Here is a 22,983-nt window from a genome sequence, read left to right on the forward strand (position 1 = left end):
CGTTCTTCTTCCAATACAGCTTCCTTTTTCGTCTCATCAAGAAATTCTTTGACGTCGTCAGTAGCGTCTTCGACAGCGTGTTTTGCTCCCTTAAATATACCGGAGAAGAAGCCACTTGCTTTTTCTTTGGCTTTCTTCGCTTCTTTCGTTGTCTTATCCCTGGCTTTATCTGCAGTTTCGGCAATAGAATCAGCGCTTGCTGCTAATTTTTCTTGTACGAATTCTGTATCTTTTTTCACTTTCTTTACTGTTACTTCTTTAATATCTTTAACATCCTGCGCTGTATCTGTCGCGGTTGTTCCTATTTTCTCACCGACTTTTTTCGTTTGCGTTGTTACTTTTTCAGCAGCTGCTTTCGTAGTATCGGCAACTTTCTGAATATCTTTGGAAACTTCTTCTGCAATTTTATCTTTCTTATCTTTAACAGCAGAAACTGTTTTGTCTTTTGCGTCTTTCGCATCAGTGGTAACTTGTTCAGTAGTGTCATGAACTTTTGAAACAATAGCATCCTTTTTATCTTTCAAATCTTTCAGATCCGCGGTAACTTCTCCCTTAGCACGTTCTTCTTCCAATTCAGCTTCTTTTTTCGTCTCATCTAAAAATTCTTTGACATCATCCGTTGCGTCTTCGACAGCGTGTTTCGCTCCTTTAAATATACCGGAAAAGAAGCCACTTGTTTTTTCTTTGGCTTTCTTCGCTTCTTTCGTTGTCTTATCCTTGGCTTTGTTCGCAGTTTCTATAACAGCATCAGCGCCTTCTGCCAATTTCTCTTTTACTATTTTTGCATCTTCTTTCACTTCCTTGACTGCTGCTTCCTTAATATCCTTCACATCCTGTGCTGTATCAGTCGCGGTTGTTCCTATTTTCTCACTCACTTTTTTCGTTCCCACTGATGCTTTTTCACTAGCTGCTTTCGTTGTATCAGCAGCCTTCTGAATATCTTTAGAAATTGCTTCTACAATTTTAACTTTCTTATCTTTAACAGCGGAAATTGTTTTGTCTGTTGAGTCTTTCGCATCGGTGGCAGCTTGTTCTGAAGTCTCTTGAATTTTTGAAACAATAGTATCCTTCTTATCTTTCAAATCTTTCAGATCCGCAGCAACTTTTTCTTTAGCACGTTCTTCTTCCAATGAAGCTTCCTTTTTCATCTCATCAAGAAATTCTTTGACGTCGTCCGTTGTGTCATCGACATCGTGTTTTGCACCTTTAAATATACCAGAGAAGAAGCCACTCGTTTTTTCTTTGGCTTTCTTTGCTTCTTTCGTTGTCTTATCCTTGGTTTTGTCTGCTGTTTCTGCAACAGCATCAATGCTTACTGTTAATTTCTCTTTTACTAATTCTGTATCTTCTTTTACTTCCTTTACTGTTGCTTCTTTAATATCCTTCATACCCTGCGCCATATCTATCGCGGTTGTGCTTATTTTCTCACCGACTTTTTTCGTTGCTGCTGTTACTTTTTCACTAGCTACTTTCGCTGTATCGGCAACCTTCTGAATATCTTTCGAAGCTTCTTCTGCAATTTTATCCTTCTTATCTTTAACCGCAGAAATTGCTTTGTCTGTTGAGTCTTTTGCATCGGTGGCAGCTTGTTCTGCAGTCTCTTGAATTTTTGAAACTACAGTATCCTTTTTGTCTTTCAAATCTTTGAGATCGGCGGCAGCTTTTTCTTTAGCACGTTCTTCTTCCAATTCAGCTTCCTTTTTCGTCTCATCTAGAAATTCTCTAACGTCGTCAGTTGCGTCTTCGACAGCGTGTTTTGCACCTTTAAATATACCGGAGAAAAAGCCACTTGCTTTTTCTTTGGCTTTCTTCGCTTCTTTCGTTGTCTTATCCTTGGCTTTATCTGTAGTTTCGGCAATAGAATCAGCGCTTGCTGCTAATTTTTCTTGTACTAATTCTGTATCTTTTTTCACTTTCTTTACTGTTGTTTCTTTAATATCCTTCATATCTGCCGCAGTTGCTCCTATTCTTTCACCGGCCTTTTTCGTTTCTGCTGTTATTTTTTCATTAGTTGCTTTCATTGTATCAGCAACCTTCTGAATATCTTTGGAAACTCCTTCTACAATTTTATCTTTCTTATCTTTAACAGCAGAAACTGTCTTTTCTGTTGCGTCTTTCGCATCTGTAGCCGCTTGTTCTGTAGTCTCTTGAACTTTTGAAACAATAGTATCCTTTTTATCTTTCAAATCTTTGAGATCCGCAGCAACTTTTTCTTTAGCACGTTCTTCTTCCAATGAAGCTTCCTTTTTCATCTCATCAAGAAATTCTTTGACGTCGTCCGTTGTGTCATCGACATCGTGTTTTGCACCTTTAAATATACCAGAGAAGAAGCCACTCGTTTTTTCTTTAGCTTTCTTTGCTTCTTTCGTTGTCTTATCCTTGGTTTTGTCTGCTGTTTCCGCAACAGCATCAATGCTTACTGTTAATTTCTCTTTTATTAATTCTGTATCTTCTTTCACTTCCTTTACTGTTGCTTCTTTAATATCCTTCACACCCTGCGCCATATCTATCGCGGTTGTGCCTATTTTCTCACCGACTTTTTTCGTTTCTGCTGTTACTTTTTCACTAGCTACTTTCGCTGTATCGGCAACCTTCTGAATATCTTTCGAAACTTCTTCTGCAATTTTATCTTTCTTATCTTTAACCACAGAAATTGCTTTGTCTGTTGAGTCTTTTGCATCGGTGGCAGCTTGATCTGCAGTCTCTTGAATTTTTGAAACAACAGTATCCTTTTTATCTTTCAAATCTTTCAGATCAGCGGCAACTTTTTCTTTAGCATGTTCCTCTTTCAATTCAGCTTCCTTTTTCGTATCATCCAAAAATTCTCTGACGTCATCTGTTGCGTCTTCGACAGCGTGTTTTGCACCTTTAAATATACCGGAGAAAAAGCCACTTGCTTTTTCTTTGGCTTTCTTCGCTTCTTTCGTTGTCTTATCCTTGGCTTTATCTGCAGTTTCGGCAATAGAATCAGCGCTTGCTGCTAATTTTTCTTCTACTAATTCTGTATCTTTTTTCACTTTCTTTACTGTTGCTTCTTTAATATCCTTCATATCTGCCGCAGTTGCTCCTATTCTTTCACCGGCCTTTTTCGTTTCCGCTGTTACTTTTTCATTAGTTGCTTTCACTATATCGGCAACCTTCTGAATATCTTTGGAAACTCCTTCTACAATTTTATCTTTCTTATCTTTAACAGCAGAAACTGTTTTTTCTGTTGCGTCTTTCGCTTCTGTAGCCGCTTGTTCTGTAGTCTCTTGAACTTTTGAAACAATAGTATCCTTTTTATCTTTCAAATCTTTGAGATCAGCGGCAACTTTTTCTTTAGCACGTTCTTCTTCCATTGAAGCTTCCTTTTTCATTTCATCGAGAAATTCTTTGACGTCGTCCGTGTCGTCGACAGCGTGTTTTGTTCCTTTAAATATACCGGAGAAAAAGCCACTTGTTTTTTCTTTAGCTTTCTTCGCTTCTTTCGTTGTCTTATCCTTGGCTTTGTCCACTGTTTCTGCAACAGCATCAGCGCCTTCTGCTAATTTCTCTTTTACTAATTTTGTATCTTTTTTCACTTCCTTTATTGTTGCTTCTTTAATATCCTTCACATCCTGGGCCATATCTGTCGCGGTTGTTCCTATTTTCTCGCCGACTTTTTTCGTTTCCGCTGATACTTTTTCACTAGCTACTTTCGCTGGATCGGCAACCTTCTGAATATCTTTAGAAACTTCTTCTGCAATTTTATCTTTCTTATCTTTAACAGCGGAAATAGCTTCATCCGTTGCACCTTTCGCATCGGTAGCAGCTTGTTCTGTAGTCTCTTGAATTTTTGAAACAGCAGTATCCTTTTGGTCTTTCAAATCTTTGAGATCGGCGACAGCTTTTTCTTTAGCACGTTCTTCTTCCAATTCAGCTTCCTTTTTCGTTTCATCTAGAAATTCTTTGACGTCGTCAGTTGCATCTTCGACAGCGTGTTTTGCTCCCTTAAATATACCGGAGAAGAAGCCACTTGTTTTTTCTTTGGCTTTCTTCGCTTCTTTCGTTGTATTATCTTTGGCTTTGTCCACAGTTTCCACAACAGCATCAGCGCCTGCTGCTAATTTTTCTTTTACTAATTTTGCATCTTCTTTCACTTCCTTCACTGTTGCTTCTTTAATATCCTTCACATCCTGCGCTGTATCTATCGCGGTTGTTCCTATTTTCTCACCGACTTTTTTCGTTTCTGCTGTTATTTTTTCACCAGCTGTTTTCGTAGTATCGGCAACCTTCTGAATATCTTTGGAAACTTCTTCTACAATTTCATCTTTTTTATCTTTAACAGCGGAAACTGCTTTGTCTTTTGCGTCTTTCACATCGGTAGCAGTTTGTTCTGTAGTCTCTTGAATTTTTGAAACAACAGTATCCTTTTTGTCTTTCAAATTTTTGAGATCGGCGGTTGCTTTTTCTTTAGCACGTTCTTCTTCTAATGCAGCTTCCTTTTGCGTCTCATCTAGAAATTCTTTGACGTCGTCAGTTGCGTCTTCGACAGCGTGTTTTGCTCCTTTAAATATCCCGGAGAAGAAGCCACTTGTTTTTTCTTTGGCTTTCTTCGCTTCTTTCGTTGTCTTATCCTTGGTTTTGTCCACTGTTTCCGCAACAGCATCAGCGCCTGCTGCTAATTTCTCTTTTACTAATTTTGCATCTTCTTTCATTTCCTTGACTGTTGCTTCCTTAATATCCTTCACATCCTGCGCTGTATCTATCGCGGTTGTTCCTATTTTCTCACCGACTTTTTTCGTTTCTGCTGTTATTTTTTCACCAGCTGCTTTCGTAGTATCGGCAACTTTCTGAATATCTTTGGAAACTTCTTCTGCAATTTTATCTTTCTTATCTTTAACAGCGGAAACTGCTTTGTCTTTTGCGTCTTTCACATCGATGGCAGTTTGTTCTGTAGTTTCTTGAATTTTTGAAACAACAGTATCCTTTTTGTCTTTCAAATCTTTGAGATCGGCGGTTGTTTTTTCTTTAGCACGTTCTTCTTCTAATTCAGCTTCCTTTTTCGTCTCATCTAGAAATTCTCTGACGTCGTCCGTTGCGTCTTCGACAGCGTGTTTCGCTCCTTTAAATATACCGGAGAAGAAGCCACTTGTTTTTTCTTTGGCTTTCTTCGCTTCTTTCGTTGTCTTATCCTTAGTTTTGTCGATAGTGTCCGCAACAGCATCAGCGCCTGCTGCTAATTTCTCTTTTACTAATTTTGCATCTTCTTTCATTTCCTTGACTGTTGCTTCCTTAATATCCTTCACATCCTGCGCCTTATCTGTCGCAGTTGTTCCTATTTTCTCACCGACTTTTTTCGTTTCTGCTGTTATTTTTTCACCAACTGCTTTCGTAGTATCGGCAACTTTCTGAATATCTTTGGAAACTTCTGCTACAATTTCATCTTTTTTATCTTTAACAGCGGAAACTGCTTTGTCTTTCGCGTCTTTCACGTCGGTAGCAGTTTGTTCTGTAGTCTCTTGAATTTTTGAAACAACAGTATCCTTTTTGTCTTTCAAAGCTTTGAGATCGGCGGCAGCTTTTTCCTTAGCACGTTCTTCTTCTAATACAGCTTCCTTTTTCGTCTCATCTAGAAATTCTTTGACGTCGTCAGTTGCATCTTCTACAGCATGTTTCGCGCCTTTGAATATTCCTGAGAGGAATCCTGATCCTTTCTCTTTCATTTTTTTAGCTTCCTTGATTGTTTTATCCTTTGTAGTTGCAGTGTTATCGAGGATATCATGTGTTTTCTCCTCTATTTTTTTACCATTTATCTCTTTATCATCCTTGACAATTTTGTCAACATCTTCTACCGCACTCGCAATGTGATGTTTAATTTTTTTCGCATCTTCAATAGTAGTTATTAATTTATCGTCTTTAGTTTCAATTGCGATTTTGTGTTTCAAATGTTCGGTTTCTGTCGATTCGCCTGTAATATTCGCTACATTTCGAGAATCTTCTAAAAATTTTGTTGTTATTTCCCGCATATCATCGTGGCCACTATCTGGTAATTCGAGCGATGGAGTCTTTTCTTTTGATCTACTCCTAGAACTCCTTGCTTGTTTGGGACTTCTAAATATACTAAAAATACCACTTCCCTTATCTTTTTCAACGACTTCATCCTCAAGGATGATAGATTTCTTAATCTCTGCATGATCGATGGGTGGAGTTCTGGTAACTGTTTCTCCAGCCTGTAGATTCTCCGCTATCTGTTTCGTGTCTTCCAGAAATTTTGCCGTTGTTAATCGAATTTCTTCGTCTCCGCTATCGAAGGAGGTATCCTTCGAAGAACTCTGTTCTCGGGATCTGCTTCTTTTCTTGCTCTTCAGCTTCGGACTCTTAAATATGCCGAAGAAACCACCGCTTTTTTCCTTGATGTCATCGTTTACTTCTTTCTCCATCTCGGAAATCTTTGAGTCAGATATTTCAGATTTAACCTCTGAAGCGGGTTTCTCAGTATCTTTTTTTTCTTCTTTTTGATCTTTGTCTTTACCAGCATCTGCTTTTCCGTTTATTTCCTCCTGAATAATAGTTTTCTCAATCTTTGTCGTAGTTTGGACAACATCGTAGGATTTTCCGATTTTATCAGCAGGAATGTCGACGTCGTAATGAGTTGTCGACACAAAAGTATGTACCTCTTCTTTAGGAATGATTTTCGTACTATCACTTTTATATGCAACTGGTAATTCATTTAAATCAGTAATTTTTCGTGTGTCATCTAAGAGTTTCTCTGTCACGATTCGAATCTCTTCGTCACCGCTGTCGAAGGATGTTTCCTTCGATTTGCTCATCTTTTTCTCCTTAGACTTTGGACTCTTAAAGATGCCAAAGAAACTTCCTTTCTCTTTCGTTTGATCTTCTTCCTTTTTATCATCTTTACTGTGCTCATCTGCAGTAATCTTCTTTTCGATTTCTTTACTTTCGATATCCTTGACTTTCATATCTTTAGTTGCAGCTTCTTTCTCGATTGTACCACTAAGTATTTCGACAGTCTCAGATGCTTCGGCTTCTTTCGCTTTTTCCTTTATTTGTAATTCCAGTAACTCCTCATTTTCCTTCGCAAGCGCTGCCAATTTCTTTTTCTCTTTCTTCGCAATTTGCTCCGCACTTTCTTTCGGTTTTTCAACATGAATAACTGGTATAACCGTTCCATCGTCATCCTTTTTAGATTTGCTTTTAAATAAACTTGAGAAGAAGCCCGTCTTATCTTTACCGTCATCGTCGCTCTCAGTAAGCTCCACTCTCTTATCTTCTTTTTCTGTTGGTTTAGCGAGATTTTCATAAGGCACATGCATGTCCGCGGCAATACGTTTGGAATCATTCAAGAATTCAATAGTAGCTAATTTTACATCGGGTGCGACAGTGATTTCTGGAAGTTTACTGTCGAAAGACAAATCTATTGTTTCGTTAGAAGGGGGTTCTGGCTGCTGTTCCGAAACTTTCGTTATGATAGGCTTTGGCAATTCCTCATCGCCACTGTCAAGGGATGTGTCCTTTGAACCTTTTTTACCTTTCTTCAATTTAGAGCCTTTAAAAATGTTTGAAAAAATTCCACTGCTTTTATCCTTCGTTTTCTTCGTTTCTTCGTCTGATTTTTCGTCCGTACTATCTGCCAGTTGCTGTACATTGTAAATATCTTCGTAAGCTGATGGTTTCGTTGGTTTCGTAATAGTTTCTTTATCCTTTTCTTTATCCTTATCCTTTGTTTTATCCTTATCTTTTTCCTTAGCCACATCCGATTTTGCGTCTGACTTTTTCTGATCAGTTCGAGTTACACTTTCTACCTGTACAGTTTTTTGCGTAATACCCGTAGGAATTACGCCTTGAATTAATTTTTCGTCAACTTCCTTACCTTCTTTAGATAATTTTTCCTTTTCGCTAACAACATCTTTCTTATCCGGTAAAATAACTGTTTCTTTAGTAGTTACAGTCTTAGTCGGTGTTTGATCAAATTGTTTTATTATTGTAGTTTTAGTAACTACCGTTCGACTTACTTTCGGATCATCACTAACGGAAACTACTGTTTTACTACTGCTAATTTTAGAATCTGGCTTTTCACCGTGATATTGCCTAACCATCGGTGGCTCGATACTAGGAATTTGTTCAGCGACTGATTTGGAAATTATACCTTTCGGCTCGGCGATCGCCTGATCTAATTGTACGTTAATTAAAGTCTGCCCTATCGCACCCCGCGCCTCTTTACTGTCTCGCACATCATCATCATCATAAACCACCGACCACCCTTCCTTCGCTAACTTCCCCTTCTCTTTCTCTGCGTCTGCTATTACACCTGTTAATTAAGTATCATATATTTTAGGCATCTGTATACGTGGTGGAAAATAAAAGAACACAATTTTATTGTCAATTTCGTCATCATTAGTGTAAGCTGGCTCGCTCTTTGATTGCTTTTTTCATTGAACTGCGGTTAGAGTATTGTAGAGTGGTTTGTGCGTGAAGTGTATGTGCTGTGGAGCAGCCATCTTTTCATTACTATCATTATAAACGCAAGACAAGTACGATTCAAGAAGGAGAAGTAACATTAATTATTCAATAATCAATATATAATGAATTTTTGATTTGAACTTTTCAATCAATTCTTTTCAAAACTTATTCAGTAGCTTGCAATTTCGAAATGAGATGCAATTTCAAATATGAGAGTGTGCATCTTTTTTAATTAATATTATATATATTATAAAAAATAAATGCTGAAGGCATTCCAAAATGAAACTGTTAGAATATAAACAGCAATAAGTATATTCAGCTTCGCAAAAACTTTTAATTATTTTAAACTAATACAGCATATTGCTATTAGTATAATAACTTAGTATTTTTTAATTCATCTATTAAAGACACAAACGTGAAACAGTATTTTAATGGATGACTATACGACAATGTCTAGTGATCTTTTCAAATGATAGCTGCTCCGTGCGCGCACACAATTGGACCACACAACATATTGGCCATTCATGCAACGCCAAATAATTGCAGCGAAACCTTGCTGAAACAAATTAATCCAAAAGTGTCGCGGAATAGAAGGATATTAGTGGGGATGATTAAATGAGATATAAAAATTATATCGTATAATATATAATAGATAAGAGCTGCTTGTGTGATAAATAGGCGCAATAAAATAATTCGTTATATATTAAAATAAAAGCAAGCTTTTCTCTGATAAAAATCCGAAGAGATCCGCATTGGCTTCCAGAACCTGTGAGTAGAAGTAAAAAACGGCATAGAGACATAAGTTTAGTGCTCATGTACATTATTTGCTCTGCAGAATGTACAATGTTCTTTGTAAGCTGAGACATCATTTTATGTATTATTGACAGGAATCGTGTCCAGAATCATTGTGCTATTAAAGTAAGAATATTTCTGTATTCGATTGCAACGTTTCGCTGAAATAAGATTGTGTGCATATCGTATTAATTTAATACTTACGTAAAAACTCAAAATAATTTTATGTAGACGATGACAAATTATGAATAAAATTTGGAAATGAAAAGTAACATTGTCAGCATTAAAATATAACTAATTAGAACAACGAAAAATTTCATTAAAATATTAATTATTAAGAAAAAAAATGGTATTATTATTATTTAACATATATCTCGTTCAAAATTCTTTTAAGTGACACTTCATAACGTATGTTTCATAACTATGAACACGATGTCATCGAGGAAAGGATATAAGTATTTTCAATTTAGCAAGTTCTTATAGCGAGTCCGATAGCAAAACGTAAGTTGTCGATAGATGGTTAATAATCAAGTAAATCGATCTCTTAGGATCAAGCGTGCGCCCGCAGCATTAATCCAATCATGCTGCTGAGCTTTAATTAATGCGTAATCCCGCATTTGGCGACGTAGTTCTGCTAAAATCGATTAATTGGCTACCGGTTCTGCCAAAAGTAGTAATAATAGTAGTAAGCACGGCCCCTCAACCCACCATTTATTCAATTGCGCTTTCAGTTGCTCACTTACCAGAGACTATTTTGTTGGCGTCGGCGATCACTTTCTGGCGTTTTTTATCCATATCGTCCAGTTCATCGCGCGATTTTTTGCTCATCGTGTCAGTCACGTGACATTTCTGCTCAAGGTAATCAGCCATCATGTCGCCGAGCTCTTTCTCATCGCTCGCATATTTGTCTTTGATGGGGGTCGAGGTTCCGTTGAATACAGTGCCGTTTGTGATTGTGATGTGCTCTTTAGCTGTGAAGTGCAGAAAATGCATAAACAAGGAGACATGAGGAAATAACATGAGCTGATGTGAAACGTTGCAAAATAAATCGTAATGTGGCTACAATAAAATTGTCCGACAAGCATTGACTAACACATTTAGATAAGCACGAGTAAAAGTGTATTTGCTATTTTTATGTACTGACATAATTAAGCACGCATTGCGACGTGCATTATTCATTCAACGATTGTGAGCCATGACGTCATATTTTTGCTATATAATGTAGTATAATAAAAAAATGTGTAATATTTAACTAATTTTGACGAATTCTTGAATTATATATGTAATAAGAAACCGCAATGCAAGAGCGAGTATAATAAATAATGAAATTAACATTATGAACTTTATTAATGTACTTACATTTATCGTGCATACTTCCAGTGACACTGAGATCCTCGACCGATTCAGAGTCCTAGAATAAGAAAATTGCGTTTTATCTCAGTAATTCTCACGCTTATGAAAACGCAGTTATTTAAGTAAATTACTGTTACGTATAAGCGTTCCAACTATATATAAACGAGTTATAAAACACAAAGTGGATAGATTGTATCTTTTTCAATTGTTTTCAGTAGCATTTAAAAAACAAAGTAACATTATAAATATAAAATAGCATTCTTTTTTAATGATGTTTTAATGATGTTTTAATGTGACATATAGATTGATTTCTTGCAGATTCTTAAAGATGTGTATAAAATGCGCACCTTCATTCTATCCGGCTCTTCATAATCAGGATCCATCTTGGGATCCATAGTTGCATCACGACGAAGTGACGTGTTTCTCGACGGTCCTAATTCTTCTTTTAGCGAATCAAATCCCGGTTGATCTAATCTTACCCTCGCTACAGCTTTTTCAACGTCATCGGTTACTAGCTCAACATTGAAGATACATTTGTTCACTATGTCCTCTCGTCCAATCTTATTAAGAGCCTTTTCTAATGTATTTCCTGTATGCGAATGAAGAACAAATGTTATGTTTCAATCATGATCAATTTAAAAAGGCATATTTTAATTTATATAGTATAAATATATTATAAATATAAATATAAATATATAAATAAATATATATATATAAATATATATATATATATATATATATATATATATATACACCTACGTATATATTTTATACATTTATTATATTTAATATTCTAAAAACATTCAATATATATCTTTTAAAATATAAAATATTGGAAATACTATATGTGTGTAATAGATTTTATATATAAAGATATGTGTCAATACATATACATAAAATTTATAGTCAATTGTATCCTCGTTCGTTTTTTGATTAATTTGACACAAACCTGAATGTATTGCACATTGTGGATGAAAATAAGAACATCTCCGAAATATTAATAGAAGTTCGCTCGTATAATGATTTTGATTTTCATATTCCTGATACAAAGTTATAAACATTATTTAAAAAAAATTTTTTTTAATTTTTTATCGAAATTGATCTAAGGTTAAAAAAAAATTACGCAGCACACACTCGAAATATATTATTTTATCGAAAAATACCAGATAATTTAGATTGAGATAGGAAAAATTTATCAAATAGTAAAATCGAGATACACATAAAAAAAGAAATGACTGCGAACACTCAGATTTTAATCACTTCTGCTGTGCGCCCGAGAATACTATGGAATCACGACTGCTCGTTATTTCTGCCGATTGCAGAAACGCCACGAGAATTACGTGCGAGTCAATGCCATTAGCGGGAAGAAAAGTGGGAATGAGGCGTGTGTGTGGACTTATGTCAGGCATAATAATGCACAATGAGATCATCATCTACGACGTTCCTAGAAGAGATTCTTCGCGTCTGACTCAACTATAACGCGCGTGTCTAATTAATTGACCTTGCTAAGAGAAACAGGTTTTTTTTAAAGGTTACCAACGCAGTAGCTCTCATTTATCGAAAAGTCACACACTGCGCTCGTGTTTTGCAAATATAAAGATAGATAAGTTGTACAATATAATATCTGTGGAGAGATTTACCTGTAGCTTTGTTCCCGTTGTTCTGCCAGATTTTGAACATTGCAGCGGCCTGTTGTGCAGGTTTATCAGGATATTCTTGTTTTATTAAGGCTACATCATTAGGCGGGATGTTTAACTCTTCCGCTAGTGGTTCCCAATCTTTATCCAATAGATTGGCGATGTCTGTTAAACGAATAGTCGCTCTATGTATGGCATCTGGCCTACCTAAAAATAATATGTTAATGTTAGTGTTAAATTATCATTTTGATAAAAAAATATTGTGCATGTATTAATTAATTTTCTCCTTGTTTTACTGCATTCACGTACTTATTCCGCCATCGCGTAGAAAACTATAATTTTTTGATAGTTCCAATAAATCAAGCTCAGAGACTGCAGTATCCGGAGAAATTTTCTCTGGCAGCAAAATATTTAGCGTGCAAATCGGCGTTTGTGGTAATTCGCCTCTCGGAACTTTGGGTTCACTCATAAACATAATTCGCCCCATCATATCTGCGGCATCTGGATCTTTTACCCTCGCGGTAAACGGAACTCTATTTTCTTTGAAAGCTCTAAATGGTAGCTGAAGCTGTTCGCCAGTTTTCAATACAGGCACGAGATTTCCCGAGAACTCCATGTACTGCGTTTTTCCTTCCAAAACCTATAGCAAAAAATAAAATTTATGATACTTTAGACATTTAAATAGTTATGCATTATGCATTTTAGTAATTAATTTGTATTTTTATCGCCGATAGTTACCTCGACGTCCCTGCTTTTTGCGACTTCTGTAAAATGTTCCTGATGCTCTAAAGTTTTATCCTCTTTGTCATCCGTCATACAGAATACACGCAATCTCGCTTCCAATGGATCTATTCGTTTTGCAAACACTACGAACCTATCAAAAATGCATTAAATAATATAATTATTTTCCATATTTCTCACACTTATTGTTACTTCAAATTTACATTACATTAACGTACTTGGCCATAAAAGGTACATGTGTCGCATGCGTATAGAGTTCTGTGGCCATTTTCGTAGCTTCGGAGATGTTACGACAGTCCATCAACCAAAAGCGAGCGGAAACTGTAGTAGTGAAGGAGACGCAGTCTTTCACAAACGTTAACGGCGTCGAGCCTGTGACATCCTCCCAGACTGCCCGAGTCTGACCCCCTGAACGACATACATGCCAAGTCCAATAACATTATTAAAATATGTCCGTGTTGTAAATACGCAAATGGCATAGGTGAAATATAGTGTAGTATATTTTCGCGCGACCGAGATTAAATACGAACAATTAATAATTGATCGGATACAAATCAATGTAAAAATAATATCGAGTGTATAATTATTAGTCTAAGAAAAAACTTCGTATTTAAAACGATCGCTATAAGTGCATTATTATTAGGTGCTTTTTATCAATGTGTGAATAATATAAAATATGTGATTGATCGAATGATAATGCTTGCAAAATCAAGAAGAAGCACTATCCATATAAATTGTGTAAAAAGCAATTATAGATATGTACGAATTTCATGTAATAATTAAAGAATTTATATATATACATCAATATGTATTTCAATCTGTCATTAATATGTTTTGATAAAAAACGACTTTTAATAAAGTTAAAAAAATTAAATAAATAGCGTAATTATTTTTTCTAAAAATAAAGATTTTTTACGAATATCGTAGAAATATTGATGTTTAAAGTAAGTTCTCAATAGGTTGTGATTTAAGAGCTAAGCTTAAATATTAATAATAATCGGTGAATATGTAGTATTGTTTTAATAATGACATTAATTCTTTTCATTTATAAGAGTGAGTATTATATGTACGAAGAATATTATAACAACTTAAAATATATATATATATATATATATATATACTTCATGAGCACAATTTTATATAAATTACAAATTACTAATATCAAAGCAATTACCAGTTAAACGAATGTGCTGAAACAAAAACTTTAAAGTTAACGCTTACAATGAGCTAGGTAATATATAAAAAATGTTATCTACTTTAATTTGATAATCCATACCTAAATGACTCAATCCTAACAATATGCAAGCATTAACAATGAATTACAACAAGATATGTATACAATAATGATACTCAACGAAATTTTTCTATAAGACATGCAGCTACCATCTCCCTTTTAAATCTCTATCCGAAGGCCCTCGGGACATTTTCCGACAATACGGATGTAAATGACAAGAAATTATTTAAAACATTCACGTAATGTCATGACAAACCTCCGCAACATAAATTAATCCTCTTTGAGTGAATACTTGACATTGGAGCATCTTTACATTTATTGGTGCAAATCACAAATGTACAGACCGTTGATAATACTGAACATAAACAAGTTATAAAAGTGCTGCTAACATTCAAGCAATCTTTTCGTGCAACATACGATATTTTGATTCGCAGTCCCGATGACCTGAGAACAGACAAGATAGCCTACCGACTGAGTTCATGCCTGCTAAACTACAGTAAATTGATACTTGAATGCGCAATAACGTAAGTTCGACAAGAGCATATATATATATATATATATATATGTATATATATATATAGATAGATAGATATAGATATATATACACCAAAGGTGTATGCGGCGTATAATATTATAGTTTCAGCTGTTTCGGTAAGAGATTCTCCAGTAAGACGGTACGCTGCTCTACAATGTTACGTGCAAGCATATATTACCAGTTATGCTGCACAGAAGTCTCAAAGTTGGCGCATCCCCAGAGTATTGGTTGATCATGCCTTTATTGGCTGCTTGTGGCACTGGGATGGTTAAAGTTATCGGTTTGTGGAACTTTCTTCGTCTTGGCTCCACGGTAACGATCGGTGACACAGCTACTCTATTTCCGAGTAACTTGGCCACAAGATCCGCCGGTATAGGATGTGCCTAAATGAAAATCATAATAACAGTTTTTGTATTTAATGCGATAAATAAATTATAAAAAAAATAAATATGCTTTTAATAAGAGTAGATATAAATTTAATTACATTTATAAAAAAAGAAACAGAAAAATACCTGTAAACCGACTCTGATCTTCTTAGTGAGGGCTGCTTGTGGGAAGACAGCTTGTACTTGTGGTACAGCAGATGATGATACGGTGCCACCCTCGGGACCAACCGCATGGACCTCTTGCCTGATGCGAGATACTACCGCGAAATAATGCGGAAAGTCTACGGTCAGTATTCTCACGATGCGAGACGTTTGGAGATCCTCTAGCTGGCTTAGCTCTATAAAAAAAGATATAATCTATTATATATAATTCAGAGTTTATTGTACATTTAAAAATTACACACATATAAAGAAATTATTTTAAAAATCATACCTTCTCCCTCAAAGCTCTCGTTAAGCACATCTTGGACAGCCTCCTCGCTGGCCTCCAAGGTGTGCTCGCGCCAGGTCTCTCCATTATCCGATCGTAAAATTACTATCTCTCGTTCTTTTCCGCGCAGCGACGCGAAGTGCGGTACCTCTATGATAACAGGGCTACACATGAAAAATTTCTTAATGTTTGAGAAGAAGCTGTCACCGAAAATAACTGTAATAAAGTACGTTTTTCCCGTTATAGTGTATGCGCACATATCATTATTAGTTTATATTTTATTTAAAATAATTACGACCGTTTTCTATCGATTCTAAATTTACGATGTCACGTATCTGATGTCAACAACATTAAGGAATGATACATTAAATTTGTATACATTCTATTAGAGCCTCAGATTTATTCTTTATTAATTAAGGAATATGAATCGCGAGAGATGATGTATGCGACGTACCCTAAAAATTTTGCACCTACAGGACCTAACTCGAGGATGCGGCTGGCCAACGCTTCTCCCTCCATCAGAGGTGGTGGATTGGTCAATTTGTCTCTTCTTAAATATCTGCATGTAACACGCATAGGCATCGCAGCTTTTCGTGGCGGAACAATCACGCGGACGCCGCTGTGCCTGCATCCGCGCATTGCACCGCCTCTTGCGTCCACCAAGAAGGAAACCAGAAAGCTGAAGAGATTTAGAGAGTGCGTTATTTGGATTAACGATATGTTATCAAGGACTGTTAAAAAGAAAGTTATTGGATCTACATATATATAGATTGTATACAAAAAGTCAAAATCTATCCCTTTGCGTATTCAAAATATATCTTCACAAAAACGCATAAGTGTAATTTTGCTTCTTTGAAAATTTATAATAATTTAATTTTATCATATCTAATAGAAAATAGAATACGCTATACGATGTAATCTTTTCTTGAAAAATTCCGTAATAAAAGATATAAAAGGAAAAACAATATAATAGATTTCTATAATATAATAATATAATATAGATTTTTCTATAATATAATAGATTTCTATAATATTGTTATAAACATATTTTCTCTCAAGTTTCACGAAAAGCGCAATAAGTGAATACATTATAAAATTTTATCTTAAATACAATATTAATATTAATATTAATGTCAATCGTGATGCATTGTATAATTGTCCACGCGAATTTACTAGTATCAAAAGTATGCAAAGCCAGAAAGCGTAATTCTCGAGAAATTGTACTATATATAAAGCGTGATATTGGTAGTTATATAGCAATTTTATAAGTTTTTATAAAAATTTTAAGACAATGCGCATTAATCACGTTAATGTTATGATATCATTAACTGTGATATTATCTTTTCACAAATGAACAGAATTCATATTATGTTGTATTGTCGACATATATAATATATATTATATAATATATAATATATATATTATGCATAAATGTAATTACTTTAACATAATGCAATTAGAGCAGATAAAATTACAATAATGAACTGTACAGAGAATATATGGCAAAATAAAAAGAGATAAATAAAACAGCTATCTATATTCAAATCTAATCTGTGGATATTTGTGTATACGATGACAAGTATAAATTGTATGAAATACATGTTGCAAAATAAGTGATAAATAAAACAGCTACCTACGTCAAATCTATATGAATGTTTATACGAGGCTTTTATGTCGGATGGGGTGTAATATAGCCGTAAGCGTCAAATTAACGACATTGAAAGTGCCTAATCTAATTCGATTCAAACAAGAATTGGGTCTATTCTCAATCGCTTTCAACTACTACATAGTGTAGTACTGCTAACGCTGAGAATTCCATTCTGAATCTATAAATTATTCACAAGAAAATTGTGCAATACGCATTGCACAGTGAATGCATTGGTTTGACAAGGACATCTTTCGAATTGACGCAGTATTGACAACGCGGTATTTTACGACTGTTCGAATATGAAGTCATTAACGATTACCTAGTAGTAAACTTGTTTTTTTTTTTAATTTTAAATTCAGATTTAGCAACGCATCTATATAAATCATGTGTTTACGTAAATATATCATCATCGTGAATAGCTAAATGCCACAAACTAGAAAACTTTGAAATAATTAAGATAGACGCGTACCTTTTATTCATCAGACATTTTTTAAAATAAATTTTCCTGAGATTCCTAGAGATTCAATCATATTTGACTCATGAATCACCTTTTCAGTAGTCGTCGAACGAAGCTATTCACTGAGCAATACAACGTTTGTGAGAATAATAAGAATCAGCAGCTATAAGAAATTGTGTAGTGCAGCGGCAGATAGGCTGTGTGTACGACAAAAAGAAGAACTGAAAAAAATCGAGGAAATAATATATATGGCAAACTGCAGAAGCTAAATTTGAAGAGAAGATCACTTACTTTCTCCACTGTGGAATTCTGCGAGAGTAGCGCAAATAAAATAACAGAGAAGATCGGGAACAAAATAAAAAACGCGTTAGTATTCATTCGTTCATAGACATGATGAGATGATATAGAAAAAGAAAAAAAAGATGAGATCGTGATATATCGCTAACACTAGCACATTTTTACATAGACTTTTGAGCGTATTCGATTATTGAATTTATAATTAAAGCACGATGTGTGCACTGATTCTTGATCAATCACATCAAACGATATGCCAGATTTTTTTACACTTTTTATGTTGCTTTTCGTAAAAAGTGCTCCTAGGTTGCGACGATGATGGTCTGAACACTTCGAAAACCTGCATTCATCACACGCAAACACTTTTCTATTGTACACGACTACGAAACGAGCACCAACAATAATAATTATGTATTATAGTAGAGAATGCCACACACATATCATTCACACTTTGCGGAAAAAAGATATATCTCGCGGAGACAACTTAAAATAATGACGCATCGAAGTCTGTTGCAATTTTGACAATTTTGTAAATTAATCATTCTTAATTTATGTATATAATTGTAAATTAATTTTTGATTGAGAGAGACACAATTGTATAAAGACATAAAAAATTTTTGCATACTTTTATTAAACAGGTCATTACGATTAGTGCAACAGATTCCGTCATATCCTTATGAAAAATAATATAATTTAAAAATTGCTTATATAAAAAGAAAACATCCAGCAGCTGTTGCAACGTTGAAATCTTCTCTATTTTCTACACAATTTTTTGGACGAACGATTTTTTTCTTTCGTAAATATCATAGCATATGTATATATATATATGCTCAATATCTTTTTTCATATTCTTCTTTCGAAAAAAAAGTTGTTATAATTATCTATCGTTATATTTAAATAATATACAATAAATAAAATTTTTTCTTTTGTACCTGTCCCTCCACATTCCTTGTCCTTTCGGCGCGATACTGACGGCTGCCAGCGAGATGCATAAGAACTCTAAGGATTCGCTATTCTCAAAACAAAACCGATTCAGATTATCCGAATATAATGATCGCATGTCATGCTCATGCTATCTCGTTTGTACAAATTGCATCCTTTTTTGTTTGTGCAGTCATTATAGTCCGCTTTAAATTACTATAAAAATGACATGTGCTTTTTTTTTAAATGATGCCACGTGCAGAAATGACGAGATCCTCGCGTTACATAAGAAAGTATAGCAGAGACTGACTAATTTATGGTGATTAAGATTTTCTACATAAAAGTAGATAATTTCTTTTTCCGATTCGATCTTTCTTTCTTGTGAATAGTCTTCAATCTCATTTGTTCAAATTAGCCAAGTGGTTAGTATAAATCGCAGTAATAAGAGAGTGAAATAATTCACAAAATGTCAAAGAATCGTTCATCCAAATAAAACGTGAAAAACAACATGCTCAACACTAAGTAATCGAACTTTCCTACGAGTAAGCAGGCTGTAATGAGAACATCAAGCGTTCTTATCGAGCTGGCTGAATGACTGTAAAGTATCGCGTCTTGTAGCGAATGTTAAGTAAAAAAAACAGACAATATAATTGTACATACTATATCGTGTTGTGATCTCTTATAATTATTGTATTTTCTAAATTTATCTAAATTTACAAGTGCACTGTGTATTGAATTTTTTTTAATTTGACACTTGCCATTATTGACGCACTATTTACTTTTAATAATTTTAATCAATTTCAATAACTATTTATTTAAAAAAATGCTTGATATAAGAGCATATCCATTTGTAATTAAATATTTTCATTAGAATTTTATATATGTTTTTTTTTAATTTTTTTGTGTCATAATGGATATACTTATATTGAAAAGATCTGATAGTAGCATAATTAAAATATATTGACTTATACCTCGTGCCTTGTAAACTTAGCGCAGACGTGAAAGATTATGCACATATTGCATGTGATTTCAATAAAACATAATTATTATGATATTAAAATGAATTATCAACAGTTATATGTTCAAAATAGTGATGTATATCTTTATAATTGATCTTGATTGTGAAAATAATATTTGATTGAAAGTATTAATTATCATGTATACATGTACATACATATATTGTTTGTCTACATCACATTACCAATTCGGAATTAAATGAGATAATAGAATTAGATGAGTAATTTATCGAGCAGCCAATCATCTGTTGGGTTAATCACAACAGGAAACTTTCATCAACACACATATTGAATCACACTATAATACACATCATTATTGTTTCGTAGCATCAATACAGTGTCAATCGCGATATATACACCGGATAAGATCACGCAGTATACGGATCACATTTCTCGTAATATTGAATAACATTATTTTTACACCGTCCTAGCCTAGGTTTACAATAGATAAAAGTTGCTGCGTGCAAAATTGAACTAAAATTTTGACATAAATTTGAGAAATTTTATTTTTTACAATATATTACGTCATATATCACGATATATTCAAAATTAGAAAAATAACTAGTATATTATATTTTTTTTAAATATCGAAACCTAATAATATTTAAAATTAAGAAAACATGGTTTTTTTCTAAAATTATAAAAATTTAATTTATAATTCATACAAAATCGATAATTGCATAGTTTCTGGAGAACTATGATAAAATTTCAAAACTATTTTTATATTCATTAGTAATTTTCAGTTATATATATGTAAAATATTCTTTATAACTATTAAATCAACAAAAACACGTGCATCAAATTTTGAACATGTCGTAATTTTATAATCTTAATGTTATATATTTATAAACTATAGTCACGCCAAACCATGCAATTATAATTTGGTTTCAGTTATATTTATTAATATTTTTTTCTGATATCTTAATTGCCAATAAATATTTTCTTCAAAATTAAATAAAATTTACAATTAATGAAAGAAAATTTGAAATTTATTATATTTACATTATTATTGTTACATTATTATTGTATTTTAATTGATAAATTATATAAAATTATATTATATAAAAAATACTAAAACTTAATATTTAAAATAAAATTTGCAGCAAAATAACTAGCAACGTAGCTTTTTAATTCAATGTTAAAATCTATCTAATATATATATCTTTCAGATTTATACTGATGTTCAAGTGAGTTTTTTCTAGAAAATCTTTCATTAACATTTCAAGAGAATGAAATTTCACAGATTTAGGCAATCTTGTTTTCTTATTTCAAAAATTTGCGATAATATATAAAAATAGATATAAAATACTACATACCCGACATGCACAGGATGCCTGTTGATGTCTACATTATCTGGCTTAAGATTGGCTGCGTTCGTACGTTGATAATTTTCTTTCGTAATCATTTCTGTTATGGTTGGCGCTAAAGAATACATACATTATAATGTTAAATGTATATTTTCCGAGAATAATCTAAAACACAGCAATATAATTGAACGTTCAATTTGCAGCAACATAATTGAACGTTCAATTTGCAAATCGTAGCATATCTTAAATTATAGGACATATATAATTATTATTTTACTTTATTTAATCTAACAAAACAGTTATTATGTAATTATCATCAAAATTGTATAAATAACAGAGATTAAACAGATTTTATATCAAATATTTTATCATATACATAATACAAAATCATAATGTAAAAATCTTAAAAGTGAAGGAGCATGATATTTAAAAAATTTTCTGAATTAAAATATTAAAATGCACATTTCCGATGTATTTACATACCTCCAGAATGTCGATTATCTCTTTCATCGTCCGTCACGTTCACGCGCATCGAGTCATCCCCCATGGATTTCATGTCGTCAACAGTCATGTAGCGATACTGCTGTTGGTCGCTGAGCATTGGATCTTCACCTGTGATAAATATTAGACGAATAAAAGAAATGAAGATAGGAACGAGTATGCGTGTATATTTGCGGGAGAAGTTGACAGAAGAGACCATTTCTCTAGAATATTATCGAGTTCAAATGAATGCGTGATATAACATATGTAAATGTCACAAAATATTTTCTACCAAAGTATGCGTAATGCACATGTGAGAATAAATATGTGAGCCTGCAAATAAAGAAGAAATCATTGCCAAGTCAACACCATTGCACTTAAGCTGAAGAAGCAAAATTCATATTGATGTTCTGTAAGGCATGTAACTTGTTCATTAATAATAATAATAATAATAATGAGCGATTTAGAATATGTTTCTGCTAAACAAAACCATATATAATTAATGCTGAAAAGATTTGTTTTATTACTTTCATCTTTTAACTTTTTTGGCGAATAATAAGACAAGATGTATGAAATGGAAATGTTATCAGATGGCAGATTAAATATATTTCGAGCCATATGTTATTTCGATAATCTCTTCGAGTGTTTTAAATTACCGACATCACTCATTGATCCGAGAGCAAAAACAGAACTGCTACGCAATTGTAACAGTTATTTCTAATCTTATGAAAGATTCTCTATAACTCATACAATGTTACTTTATGAGATTTAACTCTAGTCTTTAGTTGTTTTCATATAAAAAGTAAAAGTTGTGTAAAATTTAATAACATAATCCTTCTTTTCTTTCTCTCATTTATAAATATAAATTATAAATCTTAAATTATAAATCTTAAATTATAAATATTAATTATTTACTGTAACTTTAAATATACAATCATATCTAAAGTCAATAAATTTCTTTCTTTATTTCATTCATTAGCTTTATATATAAAATTTCAAAATTTTACATAATATGTTTTTATTAATGGATACAATTCTTTTAATATGTACTTAATTAAATGGTCGATAGCTCTATCATTTTTTGCCAATTTTATTTAAGAAAATAGAAAATTATGGCATCGTTTATCAATGATAGGATAAAAGTTGTTAAATCACGTCATACCTTGTGTCAATTGAGGTCACGGTTAGATACATCCTACATCCAAGAGATGAGAGCAATTTAATGAAATACCGACGTGTACGAACTGTATCACATTTTTTATACGACTGAGAGCAACTTGCTTTACGATCCCGCGTTATCAAGTATTCCA

General features: G+C 33.4%; 1 protein-coding gene across 1 annotated transcript in view; it reads right to left on the bottom strand.

Moving 5' to 3' along the window:
• LOC105248873 (ankyrin-2) overlaps nt 1-22,983 on the bottom strand; it is a 78,547-nt gene that overhangs the window by 15,949 nt on the left and 39,615 nt on the right. The window contains exons 19-33 of the mRNA XM_025410609.1: nt 21,677-21,805; nt 21,203-21,308; nt 17,947-17,964; nt 16,005-16,229; nt 15,554-15,714; nt 15,247-15,458; nt 14,913-15,117; nt 13,184-13,373; nt 12,963-13,098; nt 12,534-12,864; nt 12,228-12,431; nt 10,935-11,176; nt 10,594-10,645; nt 9,978-10,205; nt 667-8,290 (exon numbers count right to left, since the gene is read on the bottom strand). Of these exons, the coding sequence (XP_025266394.1) occupies nt 667-8,290; nt 9,978-10,205; nt 10,594-10,645; nt 10,935-11,176; nt 12,228-12,431; nt 12,534-12,864; nt 12,963-13,098; nt 13,184-13,373; nt 14,913-15,117; nt 15,247-15,458; nt 15,554-15,714; nt 16,005-16,229; nt 17,947-17,964; nt 21,203-21,308; nt 21,677-21,805 (10,063 nt within the window). The remainder of the gene's footprint in view (nt 1-666; nt 8,291-9,977; nt 10,206-10,593; nt 10,646-10,934; nt 11,177-12,227; nt 12,432-12,533; nt 12,865-12,962; nt 13,099-13,183; nt 13,374-14,912; nt 15,118-15,246; nt 15,459-15,553; nt 15,715-16,004; nt 16,230-17,946; nt 17,965-21,202; nt 21,309-21,676; nt 21,806-22,983) is intronic.

The sequence above is a fragment of the Camponotus floridanus genome, unplaced genomic scaffold (genome assembly GCF_003227725.1).
Source record: "Camponotus floridanus strain SB8 unplaced genomic scaffold, Cflo_v7.5 scaffold33, whole genome shotgun sequence".
NCBI lineage: Eukaryota > Metazoa > Arthropoda > Insecta > Hymenoptera > Formicidae > Camponotus > Camponotus floridanus.